A 15,780-nucleotide genomic window follows, 5' to 3' on the forward strand; every position below is an offset into this window, starting at 1 on the left:
CAGAATCCGTTTGTCTTCGGAGAAGAGACTTGAGTCGCCGCCGGTGAATACTCTTCGATACAATCCGCCGTACGATTCCTTTTACTCGGCTTCCTTTGGTAAGTCTTATAACCTGCCATCACCTTCCTTCTCCGTCTCTGCGAGTTTTCAGAAAACCTAGTTCTCCTTAGGTTTTAACCCTAATCTTTTAGGGTTTCTACCTTGTTCGATCATTCTGAAATTATTTGTCTCACCTAGTTACTGCCTTCGCTTGGTTTTCGATTCCTGGGATTTTCCCCTTTTTAGAGTCGGAGTGGTTATGTATATACTCACTAACTCTACTTCTCTGTGAACAAGTGATTTTGGAAAATTTGGCTCTTCTGATCATCGAAATCTGTGTTGATTCCGTGGTGTTGGTTTGAAATTGCAGTGCAGTGAGAATGGGGAGCAAGGATTTGAACACCTGGGTTTCGGATAAGTTGATGGTTCTGCTAGGCTATTCACAAACTGATGTTGTCAAGTATCTAATTGCCAAGGGTAAATCTTGGTGTTTCGTTTTGGACCACTAAAGCTAAATGAAAAAATTTTGGTTATTTTGATTTTATCTGACAAAGTGGGATTTTCTTTTTTTTGTGCAGCTAAAAAATCAGAATCACCAGATGAACTCGTGGGTGAGTTGTTGGATTGCGGGCTTTCTTTGTCTGGTGATACCCGTGCTTTTGCAGAAGAAATTTATGCCAGAGTTCCCCGTAAAACCACTGGTGTGAATGTGAGTTCCTCTATGCTCTTTTGTTGAGTAGGAAAAGAATGTATGACATATATATAGAGTTATAATTTGGTTGATATACTTGGTTTCTTTCAGCTCTACCAGCAACAAGAAGCAGAGGCAGCGCTGCTGTTGAAGAAGCAAAAAAAAAAATTCCCTTTTAGAGGCTGATCACGATGAAGATGAAGGCAGTGCAGAGAATCAATCTGCTTTGGAATCAGGAAAGTCAGATAAAGGAAAAAAGAGGTTCAGAAAGAAAATTGAGGATTCGGAAGACTACGACGATGATGAGGCAAATTGTTNGATAGGATGAGCTAGATGGAGCTTCAGGGGACTGGTGACGCCGACGATACGTGTGTTTCAAAGTTCGCAGACCAAGGTTGGAGGAGGACGTAAACAAGGAGCAAACACGGCGCCGTTTCATACAATTTTAAACTCCTGACCCAATAAAAAAGCCCAGTTAGGCCCATTAAGTTCGACAGTCAGAAAACACACACCCCCACCACCAGAAGAAACTTACCTAAAAAAGCTGGTCTCTTTTTCTTCTTGCATGTCCCTTTTAGCTTCACATTTCTTCTGTCTTTCCACCGGAGTTCGTTCTTCTCAGCAATCGCCGATCAGTAAGTTCCTCTATACTTTGTTCCTAATGTTTAAATTTCTGTGATTTCTAATTTTCTATACATCATTTTGTTATCAATTAACACACCCATTTCTCTTGATTCTGGTTTTGGTTATTCATTTGAGGATTCCAATGATCTTCATCACTGAATCAATCTCTGTGGGATTTTTTTTTTTTTTTTCCTTTCAGATTTTCGTACATACAAAGACGTGCGTTAAAGTCTGATGGGGTGTACAGTGAGAGAGAAGCATGTTAGGCCAAACCGGAAGACCCGATCCGTGAAACCCGAATTCGATCCGTGTTGTTTGCTCGACAGGACGGGTCTATCGGAATCAGTTGTTGATTCGCGTCTAAAGCATCTTATTTATCATCCGGGTCTTCTTGATTCGTGTCCAGAGTCTAACCCTAGTGGCAATTTCGAGGAGAATGGTTGGGGTTACTGTACGGAGGAGCAATTAGAGGATATATTGCTTAAACATTTGGAGTATTTGTACAACGAAGCGATTTCGAAGCTTGTTGGATTGGGTTATGATGAGGATGTGGCTTTGAGAGCTGTTCTTAGTAATGGGTATTGTTATGGTGGTATGGATGTTATGTCGAATATTCTGCATAATTCTTTGGCTTATCTTAAGAGTAGTACTGGTGAAGGTAGTAATGAGGACAATGAGGATCAGTCAGAGACGGTTTTTACTGATTTGAGACAGTTGGAGGAGTATTCTCTTGCGGGTATGGTTTATTTGCTGCAGCAAGTTAAGCCTCAGTTGAGTAAAGGTGATGCAATGTGGTGTTTGTTAATGAGTGAGCTTCATGTGGGAAGGGCGAGTACGATGGATCTACCGAGTTCTGGAAAGGGGAATAATAGTAGTAGTAATGTAGAAGGAGTTGATGGGAGTACTAGTAGTACTGTGAATGGTGTTGGTGGTGTTATCGCGCCGGCATTGTGTAGATTCCATGGAGGTTGGGGTTTTGGTAATGGGAGAGGAGGACCTAAGTTTTCCGGCAACGGGGTTTCTTTGTGTGGGGAAGAGTTAACGTTAAAGAGAGAGATTGATTGTCCGAGGAGATTTAATCTTTCACCGTCAATGAAGTCTTTGTTGAGAGAGAATGTTGCAGCCTTTGCTGCTGGGTATCGTGCTAGTATGGAGCAAAAGAAGCAGATGCAAATGCAGTCTGATACTAGTGGTAATAGCTTGTCTTGCACAGCTGCTTCTGCTGCTAAACTTTCAGAGATTTGTGAGCAGCCACGTAAGTCGGGGAGTGAAGAAAGTGTCAGTTCAGTACTGGAGAAATTCCGTGATCTGAACCTTGATGACAATGTTGATTCAGCACCTGAGGAGCTAAAGGATGATGCTTTGATAGGACTACTTCATCAGGTTCAGGATCTCAAAAAGCAACTAAAGGACAGGAAAGACTGGGCTCAGAAGAAGGCAATGCAAGCTGCCCAAAAGGTCAGCGATGAACTGGCCGAGCTTAAAACGTTGAGGAGTGAGAGAGAAGAAACTCAACGGTTGAAAAAGGGGAAACAAACTCGTGAGGACTCAACCTTGAAAAAATTATCAGAGATGGAAAATGCTCTTAGAAAAGCTAGTGGTCAAGTTGACAAGGCAAGCGCTATAGCCAGGGCACTTGAGCACGAAAATGCAGAAATCCGGGCGGAAATGGAAGCTTCCAAATTAAGTGCATCAGAATCTCTCACGGCATGCATTGAAGCATCGAAGAAAGAGAAAAAGTCCTTGAAGAAACATGTGGCGTGGGAGAAGCAGAAAATGAAGTTGCAGGACGAGATTACAGCTGAGAAGGAGAAGATTAAGGCACTCCATAGGGATTTAGCTCAGATCACACAGGAAGAAAAAGAATATGAGGTACCAAGAAATGCATTATCTTTGTTTACACACCAAGAAATCTCCTCTGGATCTTCACAATTTTTGACACTGTAACCTGTGGAAGTCCTTTTAGTTAGGTTTCAAGATAATGTACCCATCTCTTTGAACCGTGGTCTAACTACCCTGACAGAATCAGTGTTGAGATCTGTTCCTAAGGAATTATTACTCCTGTTTATACTTTTCACGGGCCAGGTGTACCCTCTGTACTGCTAGATGGATCGTATTATCGTCTATTTTTGTTGCAGTTTTCATGTTCTTTTCATCTTGTTAAATATGTATCTGCAGGCGAAATGGAGGCAGGAGCAGAAAGCTAAGGAGCAAGCTTTGGCTCAAGTGGAAGAAGAACAGCGCTCCAAGGAAGCAACCGAGGCTAGCAACAAGAGAAAGGTGGAAACCCTGCGGTTAAAGATCGAAATAGACTTCCAGAGACACAAAGACGATCTTCAAAGACTGGAACAAGAGCTGTCTCGGCTCAACAAAGCCTCTTCGACTGACACAAGCCTCCAATCCAATAACACCTCTCACACAAAGGGGAAATCAGACAAGTCGAAGGGAGAAGCAATGTCTAATAAGCTGCTTGAAGACCTGGATAAGCTTGATGGGTCATATGAGAAGGAAGCAAACTGTGACCGGGAATGTTTGATCTGCATGAAAGATGAGGTTTCTGTTATGTTTCTCCCTTGTGCACACCAAGTTGTTTGTGCGAGCTGCAGCGATAGCTTCATGGGCGGTAGCAACGCGACCTGTCCGTGTTGCAGAGCTCCGGTTCAGCAGAGAATCCGTGTCTTTGGAGCGAGTTCTTAGTATTAAAAAAAAACCGTTATCTGGGTTTCCACGATTAATCACAGCACAGGTTTCATATTGTCTCTTATCTTCAATTTGAGGGTTTTGGACTATTTTGCATTTGCTTAAAAATATTTGTTTTGAGTTGTTGAAAGAAGATGTTGCCTGGTTTATGATCTTCCCAGGATTCACAATGTAAGTAAATAAAATTCCACTTTCCCTAACCCAACCCTGAGACGCCGTCGTTAAACTCAATGAGCCATATGAATATTTTCCTTACCGGTGAACCTAAAATAAGTTAAGGCGCTTGAGCTTATCAATCAAGTTTCATTTGTTATCACAATACCAAGTTTGTCTAGAAGATATTTTCAATAACCTTAAACCAAACCGGTTTAGACCGGTAAACCAATTAAAATTATGGAAATTCAAATGTACGATATTAAAATAAATAAAAAAGGCTTCAGAGTCACGTATAAATAGACGTTGGTACATTAAAACGGAAAAAAAAAAAACACAATTCGACGCAGAATCCGTTTGTCTTCGGAGAAGAGACTTGAGTCGCCGCCGGTGAATACTCTTCGATACAATCCGCCGTACGATTCCTTTTACTCGGCTTCCTTTGGTAAGTCTTATAACCTGCCATCACCTTCCTTCTCCGTCTCTGCGAGTTTTCAGAAAACCTAGTTCTCCTTAGGTTTTAACCCTAATCTTTTAGGGTTTCTACCTTGTTCGATCATTCTGAAATTATTTGTCTCACCTAGTTACTGCCTTCGCTTGGTTTTCGATTCCTGGGATTTTCCCCTTTTTAGAGTCGGAGTGGTTATGTATATACTCACTAACTCTACTTCTCTGTGAACAAGTGATTTTGGAAAATTTGGCTCTTCTGATCATCGAAATCTGTGTTGATTCCGTGGTGTTGGTTTGAAATTGCAGTGCAGTGAGAATGGGGAGCAAGGATTTGAACACCTGGGTTTCGGATAAGTTGATGGTTCTGCTAGGCTATTCACAAACTGATGTTGTCAAGTATCTAATTGCCAAGGGTAAATCTTGGTGTTTCGTTTTGGACCACTAAAGCTAAATGAAAAAATTTTGGTTATTTTGATTTTATCTGACAAAGTGGGATTTTCTTTTTTTTGTGCAGCTAAAAAATCAGAATCACCAGATGAACTCGTGGGTGAGTTGTTGGATTGCGGGCTTTCTTTGTCTGGTGATACCCGTGCTTTTGCAGAAGAAATTTATGCCAGAGTTCCCCGTAAAACCACTGGTGTGAATGTGAGTTCCTCTATGCTCTTTTGTTGAGTAGGAAAAGAATGTATGACATATATATAGAGTTATAATTTGGTTGATATACTTGGTTTCTTTCAGCTCTACCAGCAACAAGAAGCAGAGGCAGCGCTGCTGTTGAAGAAGCAAAAAAAAAAATTCCCTTTTAGAGGCTGATCACGATGAAGATGAAGGCAGTGCAGAGAATCAATCTGCTTTGGAATCAGGAAAGTCAGATAAAGGAAAAAAGAGGTTCAGAAAGAAAATTGAGGATTCGGAAGACTACGACGATGATGAGGCAAATTGTTTTCTATTCAATGACAGACTTCCTTTTTTTCCTTTATGGTAAGATATAACACCATAGCTCTTCTAATAATGTGATACCCTTTCTGACGTAACAACAATGCAGGTGGTGATTATTAGAGAGGACAAAAGGAATGTTAGGCGAAAGGTGTCCCAAGGCGAGGATGATGGCACTGAGGTATATTTGGCAGTTGGCTATTCTTAGGGTGCTTGCATTTCAGCTATGTTTTGAACTGTTGGGAAAATATTTCTTATTTGGTAGTGTGTAGTTATGTGTGGACAATGCCTGCTTTCATAAACGATTTGCTGACAATCTGCTTCAATCGTGTACATCTGCCACAGTCTGAAGAGGAAAGATTACGTGACCAAAGGGAGAGAGAAGANTCAGTCAGAGACGGTTTTTACTGATTTGAGACAGTTGGAGGAGTATTCTCTTGCGGGTATGGTTTATTTGCTGCAGCAAGTTAAGCCTCAGTTGAGTAAAGGTGATGCAATGTGGTGTTTGTTAATGANGTGTTGTTTGCTCGACAGGACGGGTCTATCGGAATCAGTTGTTGATTCGCGTCTAAAGCATCTTATTTATCATCCGGGTCTTCTTGANCGAAAGGTATGTCTTCTCTGTTATGTGCACCGAAAAGATCTCTGTTTTTAGTAATTCTTTGTGTTATTTGCATACCTCAGAAGAAACAAGCTATCTTTTNTAAGGGGAATAATAGTAGTAGTAATGTAGAAGGAGTTGATGGGAGTACTAGTAGTACTGTGAATGGTGTTGGTGGTGTTATCGCGCCGGCATTGTGTAGATTCCATGGAGGTTGGGGTTTTGGTAATGGGAGAGGAGGACCTAAGTTTTCCGGCAACGGGGTTTCTTTGTGTGGGGAAGAGTTAACGTTAAAGAGAGAGATTGNATTTTGCGGAAAAAATATACAAGAATAACTACTATAGATCTTCTTTATCTTGGTTTAAGGTAGAAAACAGAACTGCCAAATTTTTCAATTTAATATGCGATTCAATCTTGTATGCTTAGATGCTTTTGCTAGTCAAAGAAAACTATGTAAGGGTTCATTTCTCGGTTTGTTAGTATTTGGTATCTGATCTTTTGTTACTAACCTGTCTCTTTGTTTTCTTTAATGAACAGCTAACAGAGCCAAAAATGTCAAAGAAAGAGCAAGGTACGGCCTATTTTAGTTCATGCATGAACACGTATAAGCATCTTCGTGTTAAATTATGGGTAAAACCAAAATTTTGTTNTTGTGAGCAGCCACGTAAGTCGGGGAGTGAAGAAAGTGTCAGTTCAGTACTGGAGAAATTCCGTGATCTGAACCTTGATGACAATGTTGATTCAGCACCTGAGGAGCTAAAGGATGATGCTTTGATAGGACTACTTCATCAGGTTCAGGATCTCAAAAAGCAACTAAAGGACAGGAAAGACTGGGCTCAGAAGAAGGCAATGCAAGCTGCCCAAAAGGTCAGCGATGAACTGGCCGAGCTTAAAACGTTGAGGAGTGAGAGAGAAGAAACTCAACGGTTGAAAAAGGGGAAACAAACTCGTGAGGACTCAACCTTGAAAAAATTATCAGAGATGGAAAATGCTCTTAGAAAAGCTAGTGGTCAAGTTGACAAGGCAAGCGCTATAGCCAGGGCACTTGAGCACGAAAATGCAGAAATCCGGGCGGAAATGGAAGCTTCCAAATTAAGTGCATCAGAATCTCTCACGGCATGCATTGAAGCATCGAAGAAAGAGAAAAAGTCCTTGAAGAAACATGTGGCGTGGGAGAAGCAGAAAATGAAGTTGCAGGACGAGATTACAGCTGAGAAGGAGAAGATTAAGGCACTTCATAGGGATTTAGCTCAGATCACACAGGAAGAAAAAGAATATGAGGTACCAAGAAATGCATTATCTTTGTTTACACACCAAGAAATCTCCTCTGGATCTTCACAATTTTTGACACTGTAACCTGTGGAAGTCCTTTTAGTTAGGTTTCAAGATAATGTACCCATCTCTTTGAACCGTGGTCTAACTACCCTGACAGAATCAGTGTTGAGATCTGTTCCTAAGGAATTATTACTCCTGTTTATACTTTTCACGGGCCAGGTGTACCCTCTGTACTGCTAGATGGATCGTATTATCGTCTATTTTTGTTGCAGTTTTCATGTTCTTTTCATCTTGTTAAATATGTATCTGCAGGCGAAATGGAGGCAGGAGCAGAAAGCTAAGGAGCAAGCTTTGGCTCAAGTGGAAGAAGAACAGCGCTCCAAGGAAGCAACCGAGGCTAGCAACAAGAGAAAGGTGGAAACCCTGCGGTTAAAGATCGAAATAGACTTCCAGAGACACAAAGACGATCTTCAAAGACTGGAACAAGAGCTGTCTCGGCTCAACAAAGCCTCTTCGACTGACACAAGCCTCCAATCCAATAACACCTCTCACACAAAGGGGAAATCAGACAAGTCGAAGGGAGAAGCAATGTCTAATAAGCTGCTTGAAGACCTGGATAAGCTTGATGGGTCATATGAGAAGGAAGCAAACTGTGACCGGGAATGTTTGATCTGCATGAAAGATGAGGTTTCTGTTATGTTTCTCCCTTGTGCACACCAAGTTGTTTGTGCGAGCTGCAGCGATAGCTTCATGGGCGGTAGCAACGCGACCTGTCCGTGTTGCAGAGCTCCGGTTCAGCAGAGAATCCGTGTCTTTGGAGCGAGTTCTTAGTATTAAAAAAAAACCGTTATCTGGGTTTCCACGATTAATCACAGCACAGGTTTCATATTGTCTCTTATCTTCAATTTGAGGGTTTTGGACTATTTTGCATTTGCTTAAAAATATTTGTTTTGAGTTGTTGAAAGAAGATGTTGCCTGGTTTATGATCTTCCCAGGATTCACAATGTAAGTAAATAAAATTCCACTTTCCCTAACCCAACCCTGAGACGCCGTCGTTAAACTCAATGAGCCATATGAATATTTTCCTTACCGGTGAACCTAAAATAAGTTAAGGCGCTTGAGCTTATCAATCAAGTTTCATTTGTTATCACAATACCAAGTTTGTCTAGAAGATATTTTCAATAACCTTAAACCAAACCGGTTTAGACCGGTAAACCAATTAAAATTATGGAAATTCAAATGTACGATATTAAAATAAATAAAAAAGGCTTCAGAGTCACGTATAAATAGACGTTGGTACATTAAAACGGAAAAAAAAAAAACACAATTCGACGCAGAATCCGTTTGTCTTCGGAGAAGAGACTTGAGTCGCCGCCGGTGAATACTCTTCGATACAATCCGCCGTACGATTCCTTTTACTCGGCTTCCTTTGGTAAGTCTTATAACCTGCCATCACCTTCCTTCTCCGTCTCTGCGAGTTTTCAGAAAACCTAGTTCTCCTTAGGTTTTAACCCTAATCTTTTAGGGTTTCTACCTTGTTCGATCATTCTGAAATTATTTGTCTCACCTAGTTACTGCCTTCGCTTGGTTTTCGATTCCTGGGATTTTCCCCTTTTTAGAGTCGGAGTGGTTATGTATATACTCACTAACTCTACTTCTCTGTGAACAAGTGATTTTGGAAAATTTGGCTCTTCTGATCATCGAAATCTGTGTTGATTCCGTGGTGTTGGTTTGAAATTGCAGTGCAGTGAGAATGGGGAGCAAGGATTTGAACACCTGGGTTTCGGATAAGTTGATGGTTCTGCTAGGCTATTCACAAACTGATGTTGTCAAGTATCTAATTGCCAAGGGTAAATCTTGGTGTTTCGTTTTGGACCACTAAAGCTAAATGAAAAAATTTTGGTTATTTTGATTTTATCTGACAAAGTGGGATTTTCTTTTTTTTGTGCAGCTAAAAAATCAGAATCACCAGATGAACTCGTGGGTGAGTTGTTGGATTGCGGGCTTTCTTTGTCTGGTGATACCCGTGCTTTTGCAGAAGAAATTTATGCCAGAGTTCCCCGTAAAACCACTGGTGTGAATGTGAGTTCCTCTATGCTCTTTTGTTGAGTAGGAAAAGAATGTATGACATATATATAGAGTTATAATTTGGTTGATATACTTGGTTTCTTTCAGCTCTACCAGCAACAAGAAGCAGAGGCAGCGCTGCTGTTGAAGAAGCAAAAAAAAAAATTCCCTTTTAGAGGCTGATCACGATGAAGATGAAGGCAGTGCAGAGAATCAATCTGCTTTGGAATCAGGAAAGTCAGATAAAGGAAAAAAGAGGTTCAGAAAGAAAATTGAGGATTCGGAAGACTACGACGATGATGAGGCAAATTGTTTTCTATTCAATGACAGACTTCCTTTTTTTCCTTTATGGTAAGATATAACACCATAGCTCTTCTAATAATGTGATACCCTTTCTGACGTAACAACAATGCAGGTGGTGATTATTAGAGAGGACAAAAGGAATGTTAGGCGAAAGGTGTCCCAAGGCGAGGATGATGGCACTGAGGTATATTTGGCAGTTGGCTATTCTTAGGGTGCTTGCATTTCAGCTATGTTTTGAACTGTTGGGAAAATATTTCTTATTTGGTAGTGTGTAGTTATGTGTGGACAATGCCTGCTTTCATAAACGATTTGCTGACAATCTGCTTCAATCGTGTACATCTGCCACAGTCTGAAGAGGAAAGATTACGTGACCAAAGGGAGAGAGAAGAACTAGAGCAGCACCTAAGAGAACGTGATACTGCACGGACACGAAAGGTATGTCTTCTCTGTTATGTGCACCGAAAAGATCTCTGTTTTTAGTAATTCTTTGTGTTATTTGCATACCTCAGAAGAAACAAGCTATCTTTTCTCATCTTGACATCCTTTTTTAGCCAACCAGCTGCGTTATTTTGCGGAAAAAATATACAAGAATAACTACTATAGATCTTCTTTATCTTGGTTTAAGGTAGAAAACAGAACTGCCAAATTTTTCAATTTAATATGCGATTCAATCTTGTATGCTTAGATGCTTTTGCTAGTCAAAGAAAACTATGTAAGGGTTCATTTCTCGGTTTGTTAGTATTTGGTATCTGATCTTTTGTTACTAACCTGTCTCTTTGTTTTCTTTAATGAACAGCTAACAGAGCCAAAAATGTCAAAGAAAGAGCAAGGTACGGCCTATTTTAGTTCATGCATGAACACGTATAAGCATCTTCGTGTTAAATTATGGGTAAAACCAAAATTTTGTTTCTACCGGACTTATTCAGAAATTCTTATTTTCCATAACAGAAGAGGTTGTTCGAAGAGATAGTGCTGTAGAGAAGGGTGATACACAACCCATAAGGTACTTCTGGAGTTTCTCTAGCTAATAGTTTCTTCCCTGCATCTATGGTCTGTGATAATTTTTTTTTGAGAGAGACATAAACAAATGCATCCATATTGAAATACAGTAACAGGTCATGATTGAAAATGTAAGGTACTTTAGGGTTGACTATCATACTATGTAAAGTTGCCAAGTTGATTTCCAGTTAAGAACTATTCACGTCGTCAACTGCCTCCTCATAAACAATCATTAACAGTCGTCCTATTGTTTGAAAATTATATCTTTAATGACTTTATACTCATTCATTGTTATTGGTTATGTTTTGTTGGTTTTGATTCAGGAATTTCTCACGGCAAGAATATTTGAAGAAAAGGGAACTGTGGAAACTGGAAGAGCTTAGGTACTTTTAAGAGTTCTTTTTTTTTACTTTGGAATTTCTGACCTATTTTACTGTTGATCCTGAATTGACTTCTCCTTTCTCCTCTTTTCTTCACAGGGATTATCTGGAAGATGAATCATACCTTTTTGGAGATGAAAAGCTCACTGAAGCAGAAATTCAGGATTTTAGGTAATCATGACATCTTTTGTACCAAGGTGCAGCTTGGTTGCTTTGGTGATTATAAAAAGTCACAGTAGTGGCTTACTTTTGGGAATTTTTTTGTAATAATCTGAAAACTCTATGGTATTATTCGGATTTGCTAGGATTTGTTAGTTACTGGCTAATAATAATTGAGCATTGGTTAATCTGATACCTTGACAGATACAAGAAAGCAATCTACGAGCTCATAAAGAAAAGGACACAAGAAGAAGATAATGTAGGAGAGGTAATTGCATCTTACTGGACCTTACTTAAGTTTTGACCGTAAAAAGAAGTGTGTTACTGGTTTTAGTTTTTCTTTCTTCTGAATTATTTGTACTTCTCTTTTTTCAACCTCTTTGGAGTTCAGTATAGAATGCCGGATGCATATGATCAAGATGGAAGTGTTGACCAGGAGAAGAGATTTGCTGTTTCTGTACAACGTTACAGGTGAGAAAGGATGCATGACTTGGAATCCATAACATTCTACTTTGCTTACACTTTAAACATCGCTCGATTTCGTGTTGTGAATGTCTTATGGATGCTCTATATTCTTATTTGATTAGGGACACGGGTTCCACGGAGAAAATGAACCCCTTTGCAGAGCAAGAAGCTTGGGAGGACCATCAGATTGGTAATTTTCTGTTTTAGCGCTTTTATTATCGACCAGTCTTGTTTTAAATGTATGCTCTGTTTTACTAAATGATATTGTCATGCAGGAAATGCAACATTAAAATTTGGTGCTAAGAATAAGCAGGTCTCAGACAATTACGAGTAAGATTTGTTACTTTTTTGTCATAGTCTTATCTTATCTTAATTTCGAATTTTACGTTTGACTAATTATCCTTGCTATCACTTTGACCAAGAATATATAATTATTTTTGCAGGTTTGTATTTGAAGACCAAATAGACTTCATAAAAGCATCTGTGTTGGCTGGTGATAATGTATTGACTATGACACCTATTAGGTCTGTAGTATGTCCTTTTATGCAGTGATTTTTAGCTGACTAGTACTACTCGTTTTTTCATTACAGTATGAAGACGCAATGCCTGCTAAACCATCTCAAGAGTCTACTGGGAATTCGGCTTTTGATATGCTTCAGGTGCACCTCTTTTATCCACTTACCCTGTTTGAAGTTTTCCTTTTCTGGAGTTAAAAGATTTTCTGACTTGTTTATATGTTATTCGTTAATGAATCAGGAGGAGAGAGAAAATCTGCCAATTTATTCATATCGTGAACAACTTCTTAATGCTGTGAAAGANCGGACTTATTCAGAAATTCTTATTTTCCATAACAGAAGAGGTTGTTCGAAGAGATAGTGCTGTAGAGAAGGGTGATACACAACCCATAAGGTACTTCTGGAGTTTCTCTAGCTAATAGTTTCTTCCCTGCATCTATGGTCTGTGATAATTTTTTTTTGAGAGAGACATAAACAAATGCATCCATATTGAAATACAGTAACAGGTCATGATTGAAAATGTAAGGTACTTTAGGGTTGACTATCATACTATGTAAAGTTGCCAAGTTGATTTCCAGTTAAGAACTATTCACGTCGTCAACTGCCTCCTCATAAACAATCATTAACAGTCGTCCTATTGTTTGAAAATTATATCTTTAATGACTTTATACTCATTCATTGTTATTGGTTATGTTTTGTTGGTTTTGATTCAGGAATTTCTCACGGCAAGAATATTTGAAGAAAAGGGAACTGTGGAAACTGGAAGAGCTTAGGTACTTTTAAGAGTTCTTTTTTTTTACTTTGGAATTTCTGACCTATTTTACTGTTGATCCTGAATTGACTTCTCCTTTCTCCTCTTTTCTTCACAGGGATTATCTGGAAGATGAATCATACCTTTTTGGAGATGAAAAGCTCACTGAAGCAGAAATTCAGGATTTTAGGTAATCATGACATCTTTTGTACCAAGGTGCAGCTTGGTTGCTTTGGTGATTATAAAAAGTCACAGTAGTGGCTTACTTTTGGGAATTTTTTTGTAATAATCTGAAAACTCTATGGTATTATTCGGATTTGCTAGGATTTGTTAGTTACTGGCTAATAATAATTGAGCATTGGTTAATCTGATACCTTGACAGATACAAGAAAGCAATCTACGAGCTCATAAAGAAAAGGACACAAGAAGAAGATAATGTAGGAGAGGTAATTGCATCTTACTGGACCTTACTTAAGTTTTGACCGTAAAAAGAAGTGTGTTACTGGTTTTAGTTTTTCTTTCTTCTGAATTATTTGTACTTCTCTTTTTTCAACCTCTTTGGAGTTCAGTATAGAATGCCGGATGCATATGATCAAGATGGAAGTGTTGACCAGGAGAAGAGATTTGCTGTTTCTGTACAACGTTACAGGTGAGAAAGGATGCATGACTTGGAATCCATAACATTCTACTTTGCTTACACTTTAAACATCGCTCGATTTCGTGTTGTGAATGTCTTATGGATGCTCTATATTCTTATTTGATTAGGGACACGGGTTCCACGGAGAAAATGAACCCCTTTGCAGAGCAAGAAGCTTGGGAGGACCATCAGATTGGTAATTTTCTGTTTTAGCGCTTTTATTATCGACCAGTCTTGTTTTAAATGTATGCTCTGTTTTACTAAATGATATTGTCATGCAGGAAATGCAACATTAAAATTTGGTGCTAAGAATAAGCAGGTCTCAGACAATTACGAGTAAGATTTGTTACTTTTTTGTCATAGTCTTATCTTATCTTAATTTCGAATTTTACGTTTGACTAATTATCCTTGCTATCACTTTGACCAAGAATATATAATTATTTTTGCAGGTTTGTATTTGAAGACCAAATAGACTTCATAAAAGCATCTGTGTTGGCTGGTGATAATGTATTGACTATGACACCTATTAGGTCTGTAGTATGTCCTTTTATGCAGTGATTTTTAGCTGACTAGTACTACTCGTTTTTTCATTACAGTATGAAGACGCAATGCCTGCTAAACCATCTCAAGAGTCTACTGGGAAATCGGCTTTTGATATGCTTCGGGTGCACCTCTTTTATCCACTTACCCTGTTTGAAGTTTTCCTTTTCAGGAGTTAAAAGATTTTCTGACTTGTTTATATGTTATTCGTTAATGAATCAGGAGGAGAGAAAAAATCTGCCAATTTATTCATATCGTGAACAACTTCTTAATGCTGTGAAAGATCATCAGGTGATTCTTCCTTTTTCACTTGTTTTTTTGTTTAAGTTATTGTTTCTTACTCTTAAATTTTAAAATGATCCCTAATCACAAAATCATTTCATCAAATAGAAGAGAAGCTTTCTCTAGCAAATATCATCATGACGTAGCATTTAAGTATATGACATAGAATTCACAAAGAAGAAATTTATGAGAAAAGCCTAGCATATCTTATTGTTGATGTGTTTTTCATTACGAAATGTGCATATAGTTTTTCTTTTATTTGGATAACAGTTTCTTCTTTTACATGTATGATTCTTACCCTTTTCCTCATTTTTAATTGACCAGGTTCTTATCATTGTGGGAGAAACGGGTTCTGGCAAGACCACAGATACCCCAATATCTTCACGAAGCTGGTTACACAAAGCATGGAAAGGTACACTTGACCTTAAGCACACAATCAAATGAATTATTAGCCTTTAAAGCAAAAAAGAGGAATTTAAGTGTCATCATTAAATTTCTGTGTTATTTGTTCTTTAGATGAGCTTTAGCATGTCCAAGTTGCCACAAGCAAGTCTAGCTATTTAAGTTTTCTGCTTTTCAGAAGCTAGCTTATTAGAGTTTCACGAGGACTGTCTTTGTTTGTGGCCAGAATTTTGAAAGTATAGAAACAAGAAAAACAGACGTTAGGGACACGATTTACTTTTAAGCACCCTAATTATTTTTTGTCACACGGCAGGTTGGTTGTACGCAGCCTCGAAGAGTTGCGGCTATGAGTGTGTCTGCTCGTGTTGCTCAAGAGATGGGTGTCAAACTTGGACATGAGGTATATTTTCTTTTTGTTTATCTTAACATTTTTCCTTTGGCAATTGTTTGTTACACAATTTCGGACTAGACACTGCAAGAAACTAAATCTTTGGTGGTGCTTGTCACAGGTTGGCTATTCCATTCGATTTGAGGATTGTACGTCTGAGAAANTGGAAACTGGAAGAGCTTAGGTACTTTTAAGAGTTCTTTTTTTTTACTTTGGAATTTCTGACCTATTTTACTGTTGATCCTGAATTGACTTCTCCTTTCTCCTCTTTTCTTCACAGGGATTATCTGGAAGATGAATCATACCTTTTTGGAGATGAAAAGCTCACTGAAGCAGAAATTCAGGATTTTAGGTAATTATGACATCTTTTGTACCAAGGTGCAGCTTGGTTGCTTTGGTGATTATAAAAAGTCACAGTAGTGG

At 38.8% G+C, this 15,780-nt stretch overlaps 4 protein-coding genes and 1 pseudogene across 6 annotated transcripts; all 5 read left to right on the top strand.

Moving 5' to 3' along the window:
- LOC104781934 (probable pre-mRNA-splicing factor ATP-dependent RNA helicase DEAH6) lies at window positions 10-1,035 on the top strand. The gene is made up of 4 exons (XM_010506732.2): window positions 10-98; window positions 410-516; window positions 618-748; window positions 842-1,035. The coding sequence occupies exons 2-4, from the start codon at window positions 420-422 to the stop codon at window positions 914-916; spliced, it is 303 nt and encodes a 100-aa protein (XP_010505034.1). The 5' UTR covers window positions 10-98; window positions 410-419; the 3' UTR covers window positions 917-1,035.
- LOC104781936 (MND1-interacting protein 1) lies at window positions 1,260-4,254 on the top strand. 2 transcript variants are annotated; one of them, XM_010506734.2, is made up of 3 exons: window positions 1,260-1,365; window positions 1,554-3,226; window positions 3,533-4,051. In XM_010506734.2, exons 2-3 carry the CDS (start codon window positions 1,589-1,591, stop codon window positions 4,049-4,051), a joined length of 2,157 nt encoding a protein of 718 aa, XP_010505036.1. In that variant the 5' UTR covers window positions 1,260-1,365; window positions 1,554-1,588. The 2 variants fall into 2 exon arrangements, with proteins under 2 accessions (XP_010505036.1, XP_019100452.1); XM_019244907.1 differs by lacking the exon at window positions 1,260-1,365 and having other exon boundaries at window positions 1,568-3,226; window positions 3,533-4,254.
- Window positions 4,559-5,979, top strand: LOC104781935 (probable pre-mRNA-splicing factor ATP-dependent RNA helicase DEAH6). 2 transcript variants are annotated; one of them, XR_766961.2, is made up of 6 exons: window positions 4,559-4,652; window positions 4,964-5,070; window positions 5,172-5,302; window positions 5,396-5,638; window positions 5,703-5,774; window positions 5,939-5,979. XR_766961.2 is itself a non-coding variant. In XM_010506733.2 (4 exons), the coding sequence occupies exons 2-4, from the start codon at window positions 4,974-4,976 to the stop codon at window positions 5,468-5,470; spliced, it is 303 nt and encodes a 100-aa protein (XP_010505035.1). In that variant the 5' UTR covers window positions 4,559-4,652; window positions 4,964-4,973; the 3' UTR covers window positions 5,471-5,669. The 2 variants fall into 2 exon arrangements, 1 of the variants encoding a protein (XP_010505035.1); XM_010506733.2 differs by lacking the exons at window positions 5,703-5,774; window positions 5,939-5,979 and having other exon boundaries at window positions 5,396-5,669.
- Window positions 6,039-8,503, top strand: LOC104784191 (MND1-interacting protein 1-like). Its single transcript, XM_010509249.1, has 4 exons — window positions 6,039-6,203; window positions 6,278-6,457; window positions 6,732-7,475; window positions 7,782-8,503. The coding sequence occupies exons 1-4, from the start codon at window positions 6,039-6,041 to the stop codon at window positions 8,298-8,300; spliced, it is 1,608 nt and encodes a 535-aa protein (XP_010507551.1). The 3' UTR covers window positions 8,301-8,503.
- The window catches only part of LOC104781937, a 10,827-nt pseudogene continuing 3,854 nt past the window's right edge, over window positions 8,808-15,780 (top strand).

This window comes from Camelina sativa, chromosome 4, assembly GCF_000633955.1.
Source record: "Camelina sativa cultivar DH55 chromosome 4, Cs, whole genome shotgun sequence".
In the NCBI taxonomy this organism is placed as follows: Eukaryota; Viridiplantae; Streptophyta; class Magnoliopsida; order Brassicales; family Brassicaceae; genus Camelina; species Camelina sativa.

Excerpts from the sequence above, each read along its gene's own strand:
- LOC104781934 (XM_010506732.2), top strand. The coding sequence starts at position 420 with ATGGGGAGCAAGGATTTGAACACCTGGGTTTCGGATAAGTTGATGGTT. Across the intron at positions 517-617 it reads CAAGTATCTAATTGCCAAGG|CTAAAAAATCAGAATCACCA; the intron begins GTAAATCTTGGT and ends TTTTTTGTGCAG. Across the intron at positions 749-841 it reads GTAAAACCACTGGTGTGAAT|CTCTACCAGCAACAAGAAGC; the intron begins GTGAGTTCCTCT and ends GGTTTCTTTCAG.
- LOC104781936 (XM_010506734.2), top strand. The coding sequence starts at position 1,589 with ATGGGGTGTACAGTGAGAGAGAAGCATGTTAGGCCAAACCGGAAGACC. Across the intron at positions 3,227-3,532 it reads AGGAAGAAAAAGAATATGAG|GCGAAATGGAGGCAGGAGCA; the intron begins GTACCAAGAAAT and ends ATGTATCTGCAG.
- LOC104781935 (XM_010506733.2), top strand. The coding sequence starts at position 4,974 with ATGGGGAGCAAGGATTTGAACACCTGGGTTTCGGATAAGTTGATGGTT. Across the intron at positions 5,071-5,171 it reads CAAGTATCTAATTGCCAAGG|CTAAAAAATCAGAATCACCA; the intron begins GTAAATCTTGGT and ends TTTTTTGTGCAG. Across the intron at positions 5,303-5,395 it reads GTAAAACCACTGGTGTGAAT|CTCTACCAGCAACAAGAAGC; the intron begins GTGAGTTCCTCT and ends GGTTTCTTTCAG.